The sequence below is a fragment of the Arvicola amphibius genome, chromosome 2 (assembly GCF_903992535.2).
Source record: "Arvicola amphibius chromosome 2, mArvAmp1.2, whole genome shotgun sequence".
Lineage (NCBI taxonomy): Eukaryota > Metazoa > Chordata > Mammalia > Rodentia > Cricetidae > Arvicola > Arvicola amphibius.
In genome coordinates, this window is record NC_052048.2 from 50,846,330 (window position 1) to 50,868,569 (window position 22,240).

The 22,240-nt window shown below is 37.3% G+C and overlaps 1 protein-coding gene across 4 annotated transcripts; it reads left to right on the forward strand.

Moving 5' to 3' along the window:
* The first annotated feature begins 237 nt into the window (after positions 1-237).
* Positions 238-18,746, forward strand: Uba3 (ubiquitin like modifier activating enzyme 3). Of its 4 annotated transcripts, XM_038318562.2 has the most exons (18): positions 238-333; positions 519-560; positions 2,193-2,313; positions 3,891-3,971; positions 6,121-6,203; positions 8,245-8,325; positions 9,829-9,872; positions 10,424-10,488; positions 10,788-10,943; positions 12,715-12,817; positions 12,919-13,032; positions 15,756-15,809; positions 16,326-16,362; positions 16,450-16,531; positions 16,823-16,923; positions 17,023-17,086; positions 17,169-17,223; positions 17,887-18,746. In XM_038318562.2, exons 1-18 carry the CDS (start codon positions 314-316, stop codon positions 17,970-17,972), a joined length of 1,389 nt encoding a protein of 462 aa, XP_038174490.1. In that variant the 5' UTR covers positions 238-313; the 3' UTR covers positions 17,973-18,746. The 4 variants fall into 4 exon arrangements, with proteins under 4 accessions (XP_038174490.1, XP_038174491.1, XP_038174493.1 ...); XM_038318563.2 differs by lacking the exon at positions 519-560 and having other exon boundaries at positions 298-333; XM_038318565.2 differs by lacking the exons at positions 238-333; positions 519-560 and adding an exon at positions 1,354-1,373.
* The last annotated feature ends 3,494 nt before the right edge of the window (positions 18,747-22,240 follow it).

A 22,240-nucleotide genomic window follows, 5' to 3' on the forward strand; every position in this document is an offset into this window, starting at 1 on the left:
AGACAGCCCTGGCCCTCCCTTCTTTCCCTGAAGTCCCGTCCCCTGTACTGGCCCCGCCCCTCGTTCCTCTTCCTTGCAGCCTCTTCCCAACGCACCTGCAAGACTTTCTCCTCCCTCCTTCAATCCCCGTCCTCCAAATGTCAGCTCCGCCTCCCTTGAAGCCACGCCTCCGACCCGCCCTTTAATTTCCTCAGCAGCAGCTCCTTCGTCCCGCTCTGGCTCCGCCCCTTCTCCTGCCGTTTACTTGCAGTCCCGCCCCTCACGGGCGGGTCCAACCCGCCGCGAAGGCCTCTGGGAAGAGGCGGGGAACAATATGGCGGATGGCGAGGAGCCGTAAGTATCGGGATTTTGCCGGAGCGCCGGGTTGGGCTGGGTTGTGAGAGCGCGGCAGTGGGCGGTCACCGCTGCCACCTGGGGACTCCCTAACCCCCGCCCCATCCCCTCGTCCCCCCCATACCCTTGCGGCGCCCTCTGTGGAGCTTGATGCTGACCCTTCTTTTATTCTCTCTTTCTTTTAGGGAGAAGAAAAGAAGGAGAATAGAGGAGCTGCTGGCTGAGAAGTTAGTGCTGCCGGGAGGCCGGGGTCCTCTCCGGAGACCCCCGCCTCCCTTCAACCCCAGGCCTAGGGGACCAGCCGCAGCGGGCCCGGGGTCTGGGAGGGGGGCACCCGGAGCAGGCCGCGCGGCCTCACTTCTGACCCTGTCCCCATCCCCGGCCACCGACCGGTCGCTCCCCGGTTGTGCTCTTGCAAAAGCCGCCCGGTGGCCCCCTCTTCCTCCAACCCAAATTGTCAGAGCTGGGACCTTGTGGCAAGTGAATCCAATTTAAATCTAAATGGACACGAGGCCTGTTTTGGATCCTTAGTAAACACTGGAACAACAGTACACCTTAGAAACTTTTTATGAACACTGTGCGTCAAGAATTGTGGTAAAACGTGTCAGTTTTGCAAGGCAATTGGGTCTTAAAGGGTATGTCGACCCCAGCACTTGCTCGCTCATTTATCACATAACCTGTATCAGTTACTTATTTTCTTGGTGCCAAAGATTTACAGTTCTTTTCATATGACCAATACTATATGGTTCCCCTCCCTCCGTGGCAGGGAAAAACATACTCCTGTAGTGGGTGTGGTGAATTCATAATTTCTGTATCACTTCTCAATAGTACTTTGCTCTTTCCCCATGTTCCCCTCATGGTTGAATTTCAAATGCAAAAGTTCACATTCCTTTCCCACCTTCTAATTCCCCCCCCCCCCCTTTTTTTTTTTGCATGAAATGGCGAAGTTTGGATGCTTGCTATATGCTAAGAGCGGTCCTAAGTCCTCTGTGTAATTGTATCTTTATCTCATGACCATCAGAAGTAGTTGCAATCTACTGGTGAGGTTTCTGACAGTTGAGTAATCTTCTCAAAGTTAGGATGTGCTTGGTTGTGGAATGAAACCCAACTATGCAATACGTGTTGATCTTTTTTTTGTAAAAATTTGATATCACTAATATATTTGAAGGTAGAAATTGCACAGTTACAGGAAAGTTATCACAACCAAACATGAATCTATAATTATAAAGTGCATGTGGTTCTTTTTGTTTTTTGTTTTGTTTTTTAAAGAGGAGTCCACTTTATTTTGTTGCATAGTCTCATAGATTTCTTGATGGTAATGCTATCTGTGGCCTAATTTTAACCTAAACATTTTGCGTATTTAGTGACAGTATTAACAGAGGACTTAAGAAAATCCTGGGACCTCTAAGGAGAAGAAGTGTTGAGAGTTGCTTTTATCCAAAATGTTTTGTAGATCGCACCTTTCCAATTTGGGAGGAGCCACAGATAGTATTAGATTTGAAGCACCATAGTTCCAAAGTCCCCCGCATCCTTTTCATCTGCTGTCTCCCTTCCCAAGTGTACTGAAGGAACAGATTGTGGACTTTCACAGTGACTGTAAATACCACACAGAGGGAAGTCCTTTTCTCACTTTGATCTTTGGAAGCTAGGAAAAGAGACTGGCTTATTTAGTCAAGTAGGTAAAAAGTGCTTTCTTGTAACAGAAGAGCCAACATTGGGAAAATATAACCACAACTCAGTTTTCCTTTTTATTTGAGCAGGTCTGATGTGATTACGTTTACATCTGGGGAGACCTAATAGTTGTAAGCTTGGCTTTTTCGTACTGATCTTTGCAGCAGAATTTACTGTGTTCTATGCAGAATGGCTGTTGATGGTGGGTGTGGGGACACTGGAGACTGGGAAGGTCGCTGGAACCATGTAAAGAAGTTCCTCGAGCGATCTGGACCCTTCACACACCCTGATTTCGAACCCAGCACTGAAGTGAGAAACATTTATTTTTAAATAACTGCTCGAATAGTTTTACATTTCAAAAATAATAAAATGCTTCCTTTTTAATTTGCTGGAATTCAAATCACTAAAGCTGTTTTGTGAAATTTAAGTTATTGTGAGTATTGAACTAAATCTTTACGATTGATTTTATGTAAATGACTAGTTATGCATTTTTACATTTTTCATGTAAGTTTAAAATTTTCAAGAATAGAATAACTTGATGATTTCATATTCTGGTATGCATAAAATTCTGGTTTAAAAGTATTTCTAAGATACATTTTCCCTTTTGTAGCACTACTATGGTAAATTAATTCTTATAATACTAAGGTATACTTAGGTATTTTAGTTGGAAATCTTTACTTAACATTGACTATAATTAATTGAATGTTAAAAATGTGCTTTCAGTATAATATATATTTTGAACTATGTCTGGCTTAAAGCAGATATTTAATTAGATAAAAAATTGTTTCTTACTACGAAGTAGGAAGAAAACTTATTCTCTATAGTGTGTTTTATGTCTTTTGTGTTCATGAAGAGATTTTGAAATAGAAAAATTACTCATTAAGTTGTTGTGTAAACTCTTGAATTTGGCTCAGTAGCTTGTGTAAACAGATCCCTTTCATCCTTTAATAGTGAGCAGAATGCTTAGTATTCTTTCTTTGGATAATACAGTTACATCGTATTTTCTTGTACTTTGAAAGTGTTTCTGTACACTAGCTTAAGATTGTCACTTCTCTTAAGCAATTTTGCTGATTTGGAATTTCCTGAATTTCTACCATTTTATAAGTTTCATTCATTGTTCAAAGGAAACTGTAACTACTCTTACCTCGTTTTTTCTTTTTAGATCTTCAAACACTGATGTCCCTTTATCTTCTGGTTTTGGCATTTATTTTTTTTTTTTTTGTTTTGTTTTGAGAAAAATCAGTTAAGTAATTGATGTCTTCCCTAAAATTAAAAAAACATAAAGAATGGGAGAAGGAAAATAGAGAATACTGTAGTAAAGTTGTTACATTACCTATGAAATGATAAACCAACCCTTGAAAAAAAGATAAAAATAACTAGGGGTAGTTTTTAAAATTATTCTTAGATTTATTTTTATTTTATGATCTGAGTAGTTTTGCCTTCACATACGTATGTGCACTGTGTGTGCCAAGTGCTCACAAAGGTCAGTAGAGGGGCCTCCATACCTCTGGAACTTGAGTTATGGATGGTTGTGAGCCACCACATACGTGCTGGAAACCAAACCTGGATCCTCTGCAGGAGCAACAAGTGCTCTTATCTGTTGAGTCGTGCAGCCCTAGAGGTACGTTTTCTGGTTAGAAGTAGGCTTTTAATTTCATATAGTCAACTTTAAGTGTTAAAATTGAAACTATGAAATCATTAGGCTTTCAAAATTTGTAATTACATCTCTTTTATAATTTGAAGTAATTGATAATACGCCAGGTGTGTTCATTATAGATAATTGCCCTTTTTTATGCCTATATTAACACCTATCGTGTGGCTTGTTGCCTTGTTCGTGGGTCCTGTAGTGCTCGCCTAGCGTCTAATATGCCTTTCCTTCTTTGCAGTCGCTCCAGTTCTTGTTAGATACATGCAAAGTTCTAGTCATTGGAGCTGGTGGCTTAGGATGCGAGCTCCTGAAAAACCTGGTAATATATCACATATAACATACTGTTCTCTTAGAGATGAATAAGTCCTTTTACTTTTTTGTCATATGAGGAATGCCTTCATATCATGATTGTTAATTTTTCCTTTTATATTTATTGGGTAAGTTTAGCAGGCCAAATTCTATACAGTAATAAAAGTACGTAACGTTACTTTGGAACTCTGAAAGGCTTTTAAAGTCATTTGTTTCTTCTCTGCTCTTTTTTGTTGTTGCTTCCTTTTGCCTAGTGCTAATTTTATTTCATTGAAGTGAATAACAGAGTAGTTCATCTTTTAATGTGTAATCTCAAATAATGTATTATTTCTTTTGCTTCTCTAAATAACCCATTTAGGTGATGTTTTGTATCATTTTATCCAAAAGGGCACATTGAGGTGCAGCAAAATTAAAAGATTCTCATTTTTTTCTCCTGGATTGTAGTGAGGTTCTTAAAATCTAATTTGGGTCACCAGTTCTTTCTTTTTCACTGAAGTATTGCATGTCCTAAGATGGTTGTGCTTGATGACCATATGATAGTGAATGCCAAGATTTGGGACAGCTGAGCCTTTACTAAACCTATTTCTGTGTACTGTTTAGAAATAAATAGTTGTGATGTAATTGCATTCTTAGAGTTCTTATCACCATGAAGTAGCTTTGTAGAAGTTTCTGTCTAACAGCTTGAGGAAGGAGAGAATTAATGTAGGGCAGCTGTATGCCTGGCTTCTCACTGTGTAGAAGGTGGAAAACTAGAAGATTAAGCAGCTTCTAGCCAGAGACAGGACACCAATAACGTGCCAAGAATTAAATTTACTTACTTACAAGGTTTATTATTTACATTTATAAGAGATTTGCGTACATGTATGTATACCACATGTGTACCTGCTGCCCAGGGATGTCAGAAGAGGGTGTCACACTGAATCTGGAGTTACAGAAACTTGTGATCCACCAAACCCAGGTCCTCTGCAGGAGCAGTAAGTGCTCTTAACTGCTAAGCCAGGTCTTCAGCCCTGACAGCTACACTGATTTGCTAGGAAACACTAATATTGCTCCTACCAAAGTTTTAAAATGAAATAGCTCACTCTGTTTAGTGCTGTATTAAATTGTAGGCCACTGTGATCTCTGTCTGCAGTGAATTCGAAATTTGGGGAGATAAGTCTTACTGAAATAAATAACAGTATGTATGGAATAGTGTAGTGTTCCAAAATGGTAGCACCCTCTCAGACTTACACTAGCAGTGTGAAAATGTAAAACTTATAGAAGGGAAGAGTTTGTGGAGCTGGCCGTGGTTTTTTGTCTAGGCATTAGGCATGAACAAGTCTGTTAAAGCTTAACTTTTTTCATTTTGAAGCCACGATGTACTGTTACAGTGTATACTGTCTTTTAAATTACTGTCATTAAAGATTAGATCTGAGGATTATTCGTCAAGCAACATCAGGGAGTAGTTGTTATTAATTTGCAATATTCTGATCTTTTACGCTCATACACAGAATGTAGGCCTTTATTTTATAATTTATTTTGCTTGTATTAAATATAAGCATAGAAGACATGGATAGTTTTTTTCCTCTTCCTTTTCATTGACTGTAAGCCCCCTAAGGGCTCATTCTAAAAAGAGAAAAGGGGAGACTATGACATTAATACCACTGATTAACCAAATGCTTATTGAGCCTCTTCTTGTAAATGGCAAGCACCATTTAGGTGATAAAGACACAATGACATAGACAAGTGATTATTTATGGGAGTCATATTTTTTGTTGGAGAAAATGAGAGAGAGAGGGGGGGTTCAAAGGGTAGTAAATGGATGGAGAAAGGAAGGGTGAGTAGGCAGCTGGTGGTGAAGGGCAGGGTTTTTAGAAGGTGCAGTTTGAGTGGAGACTGAGGAGTGTGCTAGAACACTGGGAAGGAAAGGTTCTAGGCAGATGGAAAGCTATCTTTGTGAGTTTTCTTTTGGTTATAGATGCTTTAAACCTGAATGCTTGTGCATTTTTGGCCTTTGACAATATTCATGCATTTTATGCATTGTACAGACTTTATTTTAAGCCAAAGAATGCAATTATGTAGAATTTATTACTGTAAATGTATGGATTTGGGACATATATTTTTGTATGTTTTAAAAGAAAGGAAACTCTTGCCTAATTAGATTGTTTTTCTTTCCACAGGCACTGTCTGGTTTCAGACAGATTCATGTTATAGACATGGATACTATAGATGTTTCCAATCTAAATAGGCAGTTTTTATTTAGGTAAGTTTTGATATTTTAAAAGTTCTGATAAACATTTGAAGTTTTCTACATTGCAAAACTTTCACATTTTAGGTAAATATTCGAAACTATATCCTGAGTATTTGGAGGATGATTGTTTTATAAGCACATGTATACATTTTGTGTGCCTTTTCCATTCTGACAAGTTTTTAGTATATTACTATAAAATAGACCAAGATGATTGGTTATTGATAATAAGCCATTCCTTTACTTTGTAACTACCCTAATTAGAGTAATAGTGATACTTACAGAGGTAACTAATTTGGGCATGGGGCCAGGAAGGGTGACTTGCCATTCTATTTATGACACTGTTTTAGTTGGCAGCATTTGATTAGTTTCTGATCCTGTAAATTTTGTAACAGTCTTCACTAAAACCACACTGGAGTTTTTTTGTGTGTGAGACTTGTAAAAGCACAAAAATACATTTAGAAGCATCTTGGCACTTCACTGTTTTCCTCTTCCATATGTGAAGAACTGTCTGCAGAGTGCTTGAGTGTGGTACTCAAATCAAGATTTCTGATTTTTAGTCCTTTTTTACACAAGTAAGGACAAGAATAAAATTCTTGGCAACTTCAAAAGGGAAAAGAATAATTCTTTATAGAAGAAGAGAAAAATTGACCCAGTTAAATGTCTCCTTTAAGATTCTAATTTTAAATAAAATAAAATTTTGATTTGTTATTTTACTTTTAAAAAATATTTGCACTGCTGGGTATGAAGGAAATTAGTAAGGGTTCAATGTCTAGGAGTACAAATGTGTTATAGGAAGTTCTAATTAAGCACTAAGTCTTACTTATGAAGGGTAACCAATTTCCATGAGAACTATGAGGAAATAGTAAAAAGAAAATATTCATGTTTGTACCTTTGTACTTAACATCTAGTTATTGTCAAAAAGTGATGCTTCCAGACTAGTTTCTTAAAAATGTTGATAATGTTTTTGAAATTTATTCTTTCTTTTAAAACGAGGTTAAAGGAGCTGGGCCTAGTGGTGCATACCTATAATCTTAACACTCAGGAAGCTGAGACAGGAGGATCTGGGCCAGCCTGGGCTACATAGTAATATCTGTCTCAAAACAAACAGGAAATAACAAACCCCACCATGCTTTAGGGACCTCTGATTCCTACTGAAGTGATACCTAGGGGTTCTTCCTTTCATAGAGTGAATCTCTTTGTGTATATTTTACTAAGACCAGCATAAAAAACAGTGAAGCAGGCACGGTGACTTCCAATTGTAATTCCAGCATTTGGGAGGCTGGAGCAAGAGGATTAGTTGGAGTTTGTAATAACCTTGGGGTTAGCCCAAGTTATAGAGTGAGATTTCTGTCCCAGAAAACCAAACCATCGTGATTCTGGGATTCAGGCAGTATACTTGGAAGGATCTGGGTCTAGGATATTTTTATATTAGGAATTGTCATGGTTGAAAGTGGCCACTAAACATGCTGTTTTACTTGACCTGGGGGGTCGGACCCTACTCTTCAATAGTTTATATTTTCAGTTAAATACAGTTAGACTTGTGATATTTGGACTATCAGCAAGGGTTTAATAACTATGTATTTAATTTATTGCTGGTATAAAAATCCTTAGGGATTGATGGAGAGTTGGCTTATCATTGACGAGCACAGTTGTCCCTGCAGAGGACGTAGGTTCAGTGCTCAGGACCAATGTCAGCTAGTTCACATCTGCCTGCAATTCCAGCTCCAGGGAGTCTATGACAACTGTAGCCTCCACAGATGTCTGCACTCACATGTACATACTCACGTGCAGATGGAAATACATATAATTAAGTAAAGATATGTAGTTAAAATATTTTTTCTAAGTATGTTATAAATTGTTTATTTTTATGTTTGGAAGCTAATTATGTAGACCATCTAAATTCATATTATGGATGACAAGCTAGATGATTTTTTTTTAAATTGAGACAGGGTTTCTCTGTATAGCCCTGACTGTCCTGGAACTCCCTCTGTAGACAAGGCTGACCTCGTAGTGCTTGGCTATGGATGACAATTTAATGTAATGTTTTCCGTAGGCCTAAAGATGTTGGAAGACCCAAGGCTGAAGTTGCTGCAGAATTCCTAAATGACCGAGTTCCTAACTGCAATGTGGTCCCGTATCCTTTCAACAGAGAGAGTTCTTCTCTAGACTTTTATACTTAGAAATGCATGCATTAAAAAAAAAATCAACTCATTTCTAACCCTCACTCATTCAGAACTCTATTCCATTTAAATGGTGGGCAAGCAGGGACCTAAGGCACACTGGAAACTAGGTTGAAAAAGAAACAAAGGAAGCAGTGGAGGAGTGGCAACTGGGAGACCAGGATGCAGCCCAAGATAGTCTGTCCTTAATGGATGTCTATCAAACAAATTTCCTAGGTCTCAACAGTGGGGCTACATAGAATGTAAATATCCTCCCTTGTAATTCGGTTTCCTTACAAAGAAGCCTTTATTTCCATTTTTAAACAGATTTACTTCAGAGTAACATATTTACATAAGCTGTAAAGGCCATACAGAGAAGCTGTACCTCTTTCGTTCTTCTGTTAAAAACATGGACATTGTTTAGAGCAGTATCGTTTGTATTAGAAATTCCTTTATTAGAAAAATTAAACATATTTTGTACAGTCTTGTCTTTTTTTTTTTTTATTTTTTTGAGACGGTCTTTTTATGTAGCCCTGGCTGTCCTGGAATTTCCTGTGTACACCAGGCTGGCCTGTCTCCCAAGTCCTGAGATTGAAGGTGTGCAGTTCTTATGTTTTTAAAATGTTAGGTACTATGACTGACTCATTCTCACAGCTAATAGAACAGGATTCATGAGTAGCCTGCAAATACAGGATGATGACCAGTAGTTGCTGATTGGGTGAAAAAAGACCTCCAGCTGAATTTTATGAGGGGCGGAAAATAGGCATACTTTACTTCAAGGCCCCCAGACCTCTTAAAACCCAACAAACCCGTCTGTACTAGCAACTAAAAAAGCTATTGGAATTCTCTGTATTGTTTTTATATAAGGCTCCAATAGTTTGACATTTTTTGATAGTCTGTTTTTTATTGAAAAGAATTTTTTTTGCACAATATATTTTCATCATGTTTTTTCCCCTCTCCCAAGTGCTTCTCACTCCCTATCCACTCAACTTTGTCTTTTTTTTCCTCTCTTAAACAAAAAAGACCCCACCTAACTCCCACTAAAATATAAATCAAATAAGTAAAAGACCAATAATGCAAAAAATGCCAAAGTAAAGCAAAATGAAACAAGTTCACAAAATGCCATAACATTATGTGTGTGTATGTGTGTGTGTGTGTGTGTGTGTGTGTGAGAGAGAGAGAGAGAGAGAGAGAGAGAGAGAGAGAGAGAGAGAGAGAGACAGACAGACAGACAGACAGGAAAGACAGACAAACAGGAGAGACAGACCTGCCTCAGTTTGTGCACTGTGGCATACAAATACATGCATAAGATAATAATTTAAAATATTTTTGTCAGAAAGTAGGGTTATGTTCATATCAGATTTCTTGAATTCCACATTGATTACCTATTGTTTTAAATAAACACTTTTTTATGGCATTGTTAACATCACTTCAGAAATTTGAAACTTGGCATCTTAAGTTCCTTTACATGGATTCAGGCATTTCAACAAGATTCAAGATTTTAATGACACTTTCTACCGACGTAAGTTGTCCACTTGAAACGAAATTCTCGTTAATTCTTACAGTTTGTTGTTTTTTTTCCCCCCATTCTGGTTGCTGGAGTGTCCTTTCATAGTTGGTTTCTCTCTGTGGTGTTTTGAGTAAGCTTGTTGGCTAACTGAAATACCACTGTCCTGATTCTTAGTAGAGATCACTAGCTGTTTACTTGAATAAGAATTATTGAAGGATTAGGAGGGTGGGCAGATTCTAATAAAATTAGTTTTGCTTTTTTCTTACATAGTGAATTACTTTGCATAACTGCTTTTCTTTAAATTGGTAAACTGTGTTCAAAGCAGTTTTTGAGGCACAGCAAAGTTGGATGGAAGGCAGAGAGTTCTGTTGTCCGGAGATGGATCAGATACAGTCCATGGGCTGGTGTCAAACCACTGTTACAGTAATGCATTTGTAAGCACTAGACTTAGTGGATGTGGTAGGGCCAGCAGTAGAGAGGCTGAGGTAGGAGGATGTGAGACCAGCCTAGGACTACATAGTGAGACTGGATCAAAAATTAAACATGGATTTTTTTTTTCATAGAATTTCATATTATTGTGTGTGGCCTGGACTCTATCATAGCCAGAAGATGGATCAATGGAATGCTGGTAAACACTTCAGTGCTGGCATTTTTAAAGATCTTTGCTGTTGCTTTTGACATAGCCCAAAGCAAAATTATCATATATTTGTAAAATAAGAATTTGTTTAATTTTAAATTAAGTAGATATATACCGCTTTTATTGCCTTTCATTGTTTTCAGTGAGAAATATTTATTGTTAGGAATAATTTCTTCATTCTGATATGTTGCTGAGTCCCAAACTGAATCCTAGAATTTGTTGGAAGTATGCTGCTGCTTTTACCCCCATTTCCTGTACCCTTCTTTAAACCCTTTAAAACATTTTCCTAGATATCTCTTCTAAATTACGAAGATGGTGTGTTGGATCCAAGCTCCATTGTCCCTTTGATAGATGGAGGGACCGAAGGCTTTAAAGGAAATGCCCGGGTGATTTTACCTGGAATGACTGCTTGTGTTGAGTGCACCCTGGAACTTTATCCACCGCAGGTCAGCAGAAAAACATCTGCATTTCTTTCTTAGTATCTGGGGCTGTAATTAGTGCTGGTTATTACATTTAGTCAGTGTCTGGTGTTTGTATTGGGGATAAACGTATATTTAAAGATATGCTAAGGCCTAGGGGTATAGGTTAGTATTTGCCATAATGAGGGCATGGGCTTAAACTTGTGCACGTCAGCATCAAAACAAAAGCCAAATTTAAACAAAATTTACTAAGAATAAAGTATGACAGTCTACGTGAGAGAAGACACTATATATCAAGATGGTCTTATTTTTATGGTTTCATACTTGGCAGGGTTTTTTATTTTGTTTTGATTATGTGTGTGTATATGTGTGAGTATATAGGTATGTGAATACAGTGTCCCTGAAGGTCAAAGGTGACAGATTCCTCTGTAGTTGGTAGGTTGGTATGAGCTGCTTAATGTGGGCACTGGGAAGTAAACCCAGGTCTTCAGAAAGAGGACTATATACTCTTAACTGTCTTTCTAGTCCCTTAATGTTTTATTTAAGAGAAATTACAAAGTTATTCAGGATAAATTATATTCTGTCTTTTTTCCCCCGTATACCTCTGCACTTAATCTGTAGTTTTATTATCCATGGTTATAGCTGCCTGTAAGCTGCGAATATTAAAACAAAATTCCAGAAATAAATGATTTATTAGATTAAAATTGCCCTCCCCCAACTTTTTAAGTTGCATCCATTTCTGGGTAATGTGAAATTTTGAATCATCTTGTACTGTTACAATATACTTGAGTTGTTCTTCCTTTTAGATTTTATTTTAATTGTTTATTCTGTGAATGCATGTGTACACGTGGGTGCAGGTACTCTAAGAAGCTGGAAGCATAAGATCCCCTGGAGCTGGAGGTTCAGGAGGTTGTGAGTCACCTGATGTGGGTACTAGGAACCGAACTTGGCTCCTCTGCAAGAGGGATTAACATTCTTTCTCTAGTCCCTGAATTCTTTTTTATTAATGTTATTTTAATCTCTTACTGTGCCTAATTTATATGCTAAACTTTATCTTAAGATATAGTGTGTGTCCATAGGGTTCAGACATTTGTTGTGGTCTTAGGACATACCTTTCTTGAATAAGGAAGGTCTACTGTAATTATTTTAGAGAACGAAAGTACTAGGAAAAAGGACTGGTGAGATGGCCCAGCAGATAAAGATACCGAGTTCAGTCCTAGGACCCCCATGGTGGAAGGGGAGAGTTTTAAGTTTCCTTCTGACCTTCACATGTATATTGTAGCATGTGCTCCTATAAACATACATGCAAAATAAATGCAATAAAAATTGAAAAATAGGATTAAGAACGATCTTTTCAAAGATGGTTTCTTTAATCTACATACTCACTTTAAAGAATAGTTACAATTTTGATTTATAAATGGTAGTAGCCCTATGAGTATTAAATTATAATTGATTTAATTCTGATTGTGTTTTTGTGTTGATATGTATTATACCTTTGCATTAAACACAGGTAAAACAAAATCATTCACATTTCAGAATTTATTTAATATTTTTCTTCTCATTGCCAACAGAACTTGGGTGAATATGCTCCAAAAATGTAGAACGAATGTGTCATTCTTTATAGGCAGCTCAACCTAAAGGTGCTGATTCCCTCTTATTAGTATAGCAGTTTGAACGTTTTATAGTGTTTTGTTATATAGAGTTGAAATAAATGTTATAAACTAAAGCAGACCTGGACATTGCATTTTAAAATAAATCATTATTTAAATTTTACTAAGAAAGACAAATTGTGTTTTAGGTCAATTTCCCCATGTGCACCATTGCATCTATGCCCAGGCTCCCAGAACACTGTATTGAGTATGTAAGGATGTTGCAGTGGCCTAAAGAGCAGCCTTTTGGAGGTACTTTAACAATCTAGACTTTAGAAAGTAATATATTATTCATTTTGACATTCATATAAAAATTGCCTTATGGTTATATATGTCTGTCTCCCCCAAAACAGATGGGGTTCCATTAGATGGAGATGACCCTGAACATATTCAGTGGATTTTCCAAAAGTCTGTAGAGAGAGCATCACAGTATAATATTAGAGGTGTTACCTATAGACTCACTCAAGGTGAGTTAGTGAACTGTCGTGATTGTGGGATTGATGCGGGGGGGGATGCTCTGTGGGGAGGATGCTTGACTAGAGAGTATTTAGAGATTGCCATTCATTTGAAGTTCATTAAGGAACTATGAGAGTGATAGTTTCCCAGTTACCCGAGGTAGGAGGGAACTGAGTTCAGCAGAATGGGTACTACGCAGCTAGTGGGGACCGAATGGTATCACCTACTGGTACTTACACAGTTGAAAGAGACCTGTCTTCAAAGTCTGTTTACTTCATCTTTCACTAAAGGGGAAATCATTCCCTCCTGGGAGCAGTCAAAAGACTCTATATTTTAAGCAGGAATCTGTATCTTGTTTGGTTTGAGTTTTATCCAGTATCTTACACAATCTAGTTGCTTTTTTATTTTATTTTTAAATTTTTATGTTACGAGTGTTTTGCCTACTTGTATGTACATGCATTTTATGCTTGCTTGGTGCCTGCAGAGGACAGAAAAGACATCGGATCCTCTGGATGAAGTTACAGAAAGATGTGGGCTGCATGTGGGTACTGAGAACTGAACTGGGGTCTTCTGGAAGTGCTCTTAACTATGAGCCATCTCTCCAGTCCCTAATTCTCTTTCTACTTGTAGTTTCTATCTGTTGAGCACAGCAATTGCATTTTCTCCACATTTGTAATTTTTACCACTTGCAAGTCTTCCTGTTTCCTCAGTGTCACAGGATTCAAGTTTTGGTGTTCTTCCCTGACCAGCATCCAGTTATTCATCCTTGGATCTTCTAGGCCTGTGTGCAGCATTTTAGGGTTAGCCTTATCTCTGAAGATGGGTACAGTCCTAAAGGAGAGCCGATGTTTTGCTGTCATTTGTTGTTTGTATTAATGTTCTGTTTCCATTCTTTGATGTTGCTATTCATTAAAATGTGCATATCTTTTCACCAATACAGTTGCTAGGCCTTCTCTTCCCCTTTTCTCCCTCCTCATCCCTCCTCTCTCTCAGAATTCTAGAATTCTAGGATTGTTTATTGACTTTTTATGTTGGTTCTGGAGATTGCCTAGGGCCTTAGCAGCCTTTTAGATTTGTCTCGATCAGTTATCAAGTCTTCTTGGGTCTCTCAGACTTCTTCCCTGTCTTTACAAGGAAACCATGAAAGATTTTTCCAGAAGCTTTACAGAAGCCTGGGTGGTCTGTCCTCCCATTTTCTGAGTGCTGAATCAGTTACAGTCCCTTAATGTGTCTCCTCTAACATGGACTCGCAATGAGCAGTCTTCCTGCTCAGCCTTGGTGGCTAGTGTTCCAGTCCCATTTTAGTTCATCCCTTCTGGAGTTTCACTAAATTCTCTAGAAAGTGCTCCATTTATGGTGCTTTGTGTTCTTTTTGCAAGTTTGTCATTTCTCTTCTGTGATTATTTCCTTTTATTTACTCATATTCTAGTATCGGAAGTTCAGTTCATGCCTACTGCCTGTTTTCTCACCTTTCCCTCCACCAGCCTGCCTTGTGCTCCTCCTGCTAAAGTGCTAGGGACACATCTTGCAGTGCTTCTTCACCCTCCAGGATCATGTGGTTTCTTCTAGAGCAAGCAATTCAAGTGCAGTTAGAAGACAGTCTTTCTTTGTACTATAGGAGACGGTTTGTTCATTACTTAGATGACTATGGCAGTGCAGATCATAGTCAAAATGAGAACTGTGTGTCGGATTTTGTGTGGTTGGGACTGTGGTGTAAAAGAAAGATACTTTTTAAAAGTTGTTTTTTAAATTGTGCTATTTTGTGAATAGAATGACTTGAACTAGCTAACTATATCAAAAATAATTAGGCAGCTTTTCTTTATACTTATTCAGGCTTTTCAGACTCTAGTACAGTGTATCAGTTTATAAGACTAATGTGGGATGGGTATGTGTGGGCCCAACTCGTTCCTACATGTATACCAGGGATAGTGTGCATGTGACATTTAATTTCTCAGCCTTGCTTTCCATTTGTTTAGAACAAGGATGGTGTGACTAGCTTCACCATGTCAGCAACATTAAATAATATTTACTGTTCACACTTTCACGCTGTCCCTGGAGTATAAGGAAACACTGTTGTGTTACTGCTTTATCATCATGTAAAACTACAAAGACTATTTCAATACTATTACTTAATATTTCCAACACACTATAGAATATTGGGAATGTGAAAGAAGATAGTTCATGTTTAAGCTTTTTAGGATTTTAGGGTTTTTTTTTTTTTTTTTTTTGGAAGGGGGTTCATTTGTTAGTTTTGAGATAGCATTTTTCTGTGTAGCACAGACTGGCCTCAAACTCATGGTTCTTCTGCTCCAGCTTCTCAAGTGCTGGGAATAGGCACATGTCACTGAGCCTGGCTGTGCCCAATTTCATTTGATTTGAAAGCCTGAAAAATCAAGTTTCAGAAAATGGGATTTAACAATCAGGCTTTAAATGATTTAAGTCTATTACTTTAACTTAAGGTGACTGTTTATTTAAACAGAGCTGGAGAGATGACTTGCTGTCAAGAATTCTTATTATACACAACTGCTTCTAACTCTAACTTGAGGGGATCAAATAGACTCTTTTGGACTCTAAGGACCCCTACACCCACATGTTAACATACCTGCATATGCATGTGTGTGTGTACATAACATGCAGATACATGTACTCATGCCCCCTCACATAATTGAAAATAAATCTTGAAAGAAACAAAAAGAAAAGAAATGACCGTATTTTATTTCGTCAATTTTTTCAGGGGTAGTAAAACGAATTATTCCTGCAGTAGCTTCTACAAATGCAGTCATCGCAGGTAAAGCAAAAGATTTTCTCAGTTTTACTTTTTGCTTTGATATTTGACTTAATATCTAAATTGAAATTTTAGTAGTTACTTGTGTTCTAGGAATTTGATATCTTCTTGGGTGTGTTACCCAAACCAAATATGTTACTGTATCCTCTGTATATCTTGTATCATTATGTCTCTCTCTTTTTTTTTTTTACATATGTTACTTCCTGAACAGTTTCCCTTACCTCCACTCCTTCCAGCACTACCACCTCCCCATAGTATGTCTTACAAGACATTTTATCTCTCTTAGACAAAATGCTCACATGTCTTTTTACTCATAGGCCTAGATTTTCATTCATCTAATGAAGATGAAGGAAAAGGTGTATTGCTGGATTATGTAAAATAAATATAAAACTTATTCTTTCCTGTTTTTAAAATTATGTATTTTAACATCTATTTTTCTATAGAAATTTATCTGATTTATCACTCACTTTCAAAGTATTCAATTTTTGCCAAATTAAAATGCCTTTATTTTCTTTCTAGCTGTGTGTGCCACTGAGGTTTTTAAGATAGCCACAAGGTAATGAGTTTTACTTTTAACTTGAATATAGCTCCACGTTATAACCTTGCTCAATTAGATAAACATCAACATTTTTTTTCATTACAGTGCATATATTCCCCTTAATAATTACTTGGTATTCAATGATGTAGATGGACTGTACACATACACATTTGAAGCAGAGAGAAAGGTTAGTAGTGTTAAACTAAAGGAAATGTTTTCACTGTTCAGCCCTTGCTTTTATATATTATTAACTAGGAATATGAACGTAAATATTCATGTTCTGAGCTACTAAAGCTAATCATAAGTATTTTTTTGTTGGTTAGCTTAAATAAATAATGTAAAGCAAAATAATTTAGAGGGAATTCTCTATTTCAAAAATATTCCAATATGCATGATTGTTAAACAATTTGATTTCTATATCTTTTCTTAGAAAAAGGCTGACATTAGTTTGTGTGCCTCAATTCCTTTATGTCTGCAGGAAAATTGTCCAGCATGTAGCCAGCTTCCGCAGAACATTCAGTTTTCCCCGTCAGCTAAACTACAAGAGGTTTTAGACTATCTGACCAATAGTGCTTCTCTGTAAGTTTTCAGAGTTTTTGTTATTGTAAAAATCATTTAAACTTTAAAATGAGCAAGAATTATTTCTTTCAATAAAATGATGTTTGCTGCTTTATTTAGGCAAATGAAGTCTCCAGCTATCACAGCCACATTAGAGGGGAAGAACAGGACACTTTACTTACAGGTCAGTAGTCTTCAGTTTTACATTTTTCAAGGAAATTGTATTTTTTTCTTAATGTGCTATACATTAAAATATTGTTTTCCAGTCAGTAACATCTATTGAAGAACGAACAAGGCCCAATCTTTCCAAGACGTTAAAAGGTATTTTAAGCAAATGTATATATTAGTAGTTTCCTAAAGTATTTTTTAGTAGTAGTAAATGTCTGTTCTCTCTCTCTCTCTCTCTCTCTCTCTCTCTCTCTCTCTCCTTCCCTCTCTCTCTCTCTCTCTCCTTCCCTCTCTCTCTCCCTCTCTCTCCCTCTCTCCCTCTCTCTCCCTCTGTCTCCCTCTCCCTTTCCCTCTCTCCCTCTTTTCCTTTCTCCCTCTCTCCCTCTCTCCCATGCCTGTCTGTTTCTCCCCAGTACCAGGGTTCACAATTAGTAACACTTGACTTTCTAGGAAGGTGCCTCATTATTGCTGTCTCCTAAGCCTTTGGTGTTTGGAGATAGGATGCCTTGCTTTTGCTTTAGCTGGTGTTGAACTTGTTTGTAGCCCAAAATTGGCTTTGAAATTAGATTTGCACTTAATTAAATATGATCAAGTCATTATCACTTATACTATAAAAATAATAGAATTTTTGGTTCTTTATTTTAATAGAAAAAATATAAAACTCCAAGAAATAAAATTTTATCTTTTTAAAAAAGAATTGGATTTTGAGACATATCTGAACTATACAACTATTGTAATTTGTGTGTATGAATATATTCTTTTTGTTGAGGTATTTATTTATTTTTATTTGTGCTAATGACACTCTTTCCTTTTTAGAATTGGGACTCGTTGATGGACAAGAACTGGCTGTTGCTGATGTTACCACACCACAAACTGTACTATTCAAACTTCATTTTACTTAAGGAAAATAAATCTATAAACAATAGAAAATTCATAGAAATAATACACTTTATGAATGCTAAGAAATGTAATTAAAGAGTGGGGAAGATGAGGCAGAGAGGACATCCAAGAAAGAAAATTCAATTGATGTCATTTTTAGCATTAGTGTTGCTAGAATTTGACATATATATATATATATAATGTGTGACTCTTTTTTAACTTTATAATTTTCTCTGGAAGACTGAACTTTGGGGTTGGGCTAGTAAGCATTCTCATTAGTCATATGGAAAACGATGCTTGGCGAGAAAGATTATGAACAAATGTATTGCTTCCTTAAAGCAGGACAAACACTGTCTTTTGTGTGAGTTTGTTATTATGGTCAAAGAACGTATTCCTCAGCTCTCATTTGGGAGTCCACATGCATAGAAATGTATCCTTGAATGGAAATGAGGAATTATGTTATAGGAACATTAAATATTACAACCTGACATCTAAGTATATCAGACATAGGCGGTTTCTTCATTACTACTCATATAATTGTGGCTATCCAAATGTGTATTATTGTAGAGTTTAACTTATCCATAATAATTTGTAAACAGTATTACAGACTAATAATACCTGTGCATGAAAATATGAAGTATTTTCATGTGTTTATTTGCAATGCCATAGAGACCACTATGCACAAACTTAAACCAAGACAATGGCTGTTCAAAGAAAATTAATGTTTAAACAGTTATCACTGATGCTTTTGCACTATTTATTAATAAAACCATACATTGTCTACTTTTTTATTGGAATTTTAAAGTATATTAATAATAAATAGTTCCATAGTGGTGTTAAATAATTTTTAAATACTTAAGTTATTACCAAATTTTTGTTGCACCTGAGTTAAAATTTTACTGATAAATGGGATGACTAAATTTTTAAAATAAATGCCTGTTTTCTTCAAAAATACTAAAATCAAAGTAGAGAACAAATACTAAAAAAAAAAAAAAAAAAAAAAAAACCCAAAAACCTGCTGTTGTAATATTTTAATGTGGGAACAAATAGTAGCTGTTTTTCATTCTTTATTCTTTTTTATTTAGTTTACAGTATTTGTTTAATTGTTCCATTGCACTTTTTTATTTGTAAGATTTGTGGAATGTTAGTGGATAAAGTCAGTCTGTCTTTCTGGTGTGGGTATGATGCAGGGATAAAACCTAGGACCTCCTGTTAGCATTCAGGCATCTGTTCTGGCCTGCCCCTGGGATTCTGATAGGCTATATGACCTCAGCTGTAGCCACTAGAGCACCTCCTGTTGCAGGTTCACTGTGTGCAACTGTGTTCCCTTTTTAAAGGGTCCTTACCCCCTTTCCCCCTTCTCTCTCTTCCTCTCCCTCTTCTGCTTCTCCTCCTCCTCCCTCCTCCCCTCCCTTCCTCTTCTCTCTCTGTGCCTGTCTTCTCTTTTGCTGATCCTGTCCCCAGAGGCTGGTTTCTCCCTTCTTCCCTCGTTTTACGTTCCCTTTTCCTTAATAAAAATCCCTCCACGTGAACTCTGTTGCATGGCGTCTTTCTCTCTTGCAGTGCTTTTTTTCTAAATTATAACACCTCCCACATGTTTGTCAAGTGCTCCATCACTGAGCTATACCCCATTTATTGTTATTTCTAGCTCCATGTTGACAAATCTAGTTTCATTATAAAACCATATGGAGAACAAGAGAGATGGCTCTTAGTAGTTAGGAGCACTGGCTGCTCTTCCAGAGGACCCAGGTTCAATTCCCACTACCCATATGGCAGCTTACAACATCTGTAACTCCAGTTCTAGGGGATCTAACACCCTCACACAGACAAATGTGCACATAAAATGTTTTTTAAAAAGCATTATATGCATAAAAATAAAAGTAGGATCATTGGACAATAGTGGCTCAGGCCTTATTACCAGCACTCGGGAGGCAGAGGCAGACCTGGTCCACAAAGATAGTTCCAGGACAGTCAGAGCTATTACACAGAGAAACCCTTTCCCAAAAAACCAAATAAACAAACCACATGGTACATTTATATGTTTTATCCAGAGCGTTACAGAGTCAACAGAGTTTTTCTTTGTGATTGTTTCTGGGATCAGAATTGGGGCCGTGTACAAAGCTAGGCCAATGTCCATGACTAAACTGCATCCCCCAGCAAATCTGTTTTGTTTTGTTTTGTTTTTTGTTTTGGGAAGATAAGGTTTCATTGTGTAAACAGGCTTTGAGCTTGTGTTCCTCCTCCCACTGCCCCCTTGTGTACTGGAACCAGGTCTCACTGGGTAGCTCTAGCTGACATTGAATTCACTATATATATCAGGCTGGCTTTGAACTCACAGATATCTACTTGCCTCTGCCTCCCAACAGCTAAGCCTTTTTAAAGATGAAGATTCCAAACCCTGAGTACATCTTTCATAAAGATGCTGTAATAATTTTTATTTAAAGGCAACAGTATTTTTATCATAGAACTTATAAAATAACTTTAGGTGGTTTATGTCACTTGCCCAGTGCTGTGCATTTAGAAATATTGGGACAGGAATTCTGACAGGCCACAATTTTCCATACATTCTTGTTTTTGGAAAGAATTGTGTTGTTCAGTAAACCTTGCGTAATTAACTAAAATATTAGTACATGCTAAGACACTTTTTTTCTTTGGATCTACATACATTTTTATGTTTTATAATTACATGCTCATGTGTCAAAATCCTGTGCTCCACGAGTACTGTTTGGATCAGAGGCTTCTGGTAAGGCTAGTGGTACTAACAACAAAAGGTTAAAACACAGGGCCTGCAAAAATCTACCAAAGCAAGCAAGGCCTGCTGTACTCTTCATCTGAAAAGTCAGAATCAAGGACAAAATCATGAAAAGAACAGGATATAAGTACCTTTGGGTGCCTCTTTCAACCTCTTCAGCTACCATATTTGCCTCTTCGACACATCCTATACACTTCTTTTCATCCAGTGAAAACCACCTCCTTCCCCCCAGATATTCCTCAGCTATGACATTGCCATAAGTTACTTTCAGCTTGCTTGGGATTGTGATGTGCCATCATCTTGTGATTTCCCTCCTCTCTGACTCCTTATCTTTTGTTTGTACTTCATCTTCTAGCTATTCCTCAAGGGCCAGTTTCCCTCTGACATTGACTTTTCTCCTTTATCCTCAGACTTAGCATTGTCTTCTGTCTTTCCCTGGTTTTCCATTATCTTCACTGTAGAGTTTTTCTGTGTCAACACCTTCCCCCCACCTTTCCTTCAGGGACTGGGTAAGTTGCTTTTCAGGTGCACAGGTCTACCACGAGCTAGGACCTGAATTTCAATAAGGGCTCTCTAGCCACTAGCCTGCCACCCAGGGCTTCTGACACAGTCAAAAATGGAATAGAATAGGATAAAAATATTAAAATTGCTGCCAAAGATAATTTTTTTGTTTTGTTTTCTTAAAGAAAAAGTGGCTTTATAGCATAGTTCCTTGCAGTGTAAGGCAAATATTCGGGTATGGAGGCAGGCCGGTAATTGTTAAACAGAGCTCTCAGAATGAGTTTTTGGATATATGGAAAATTGTAGTGTTTAAAAATAATTATCAAAAGGAGTGACCATTCTAGCTCTTTACCATGTTTATTCATTCTTTGTCATGAGGTGACATCCTTGGACAAAGAGTTAGTGCCCTAGTAAGAAGTCTCAGAGTGCCTTTGTCCTCTAAAGCATGACGTACTAATAAGACTATACCAGCCTGAACCAGAATACGGCCTTTGGTCCCTTAAAAATCTTTTTTTTTTTTTTAAAGAATAGGGTCATTGCAGATTAATGAAATAGGGTGTGGTCATTCTCAGATATAGGGGCATTAATCTGATATGGTAGGCAACCTTATTAGAAGAGATGAGAGAGACGGAGGGAGATCAAAAAATAAGAGTGAAGTATCTACAACCAAGGAAAAGGGTTGCCTGAAGAGATGTGACGCTAGGAGATTCACTCATCAAAACGGGATGCATTCTACCTGAAGCTTTCAGAGGGAGTGAAGTCAGCCCTGTTGAACGATTTCAGACTTGAGGCTCCAAACCAGAGAAATGTTTGTGTAATGTTAAGCTGCTCCGTTGGTGGTTGCTACGACAGTCTAGGTACTGTTTTGGAGAATTATAATTACATCATTTCTCCCTTCCGTTTCCTACCCCAAACCGTCTCATATACCCTTCCTTACTCTTTTAAATTACTGTCCCCCCTTTTTCCATTATTTGTTGCATATATATATGTGTGTATACATATGTATTTTTAGATACATAAATTCAGCCTGATCACATT

Excerpts from the sequence above, each read along its gene's own strand:
- Uba3 (XM_038318562.2), top strand. The coding sequence starts at position 314 with ATGGCGGATGGCGAGGAGCC. Across the intron at positions 16,532-16,822 it reads CATTTGAAGCAGAGAGAAAG|GAAAATTGTCCAGCATGTAG; the intron begins GTTAGTAGTGTT and ends TTATGTCTGCAG. Across the intron at positions 16,924-17,022 it reads CTGACCAATAGTGCTTCTCT|GCAAATGAAGTCTCCAGCTA; the intron begins GTAAGTTTTCAG and ends TGCTTTATTTAG.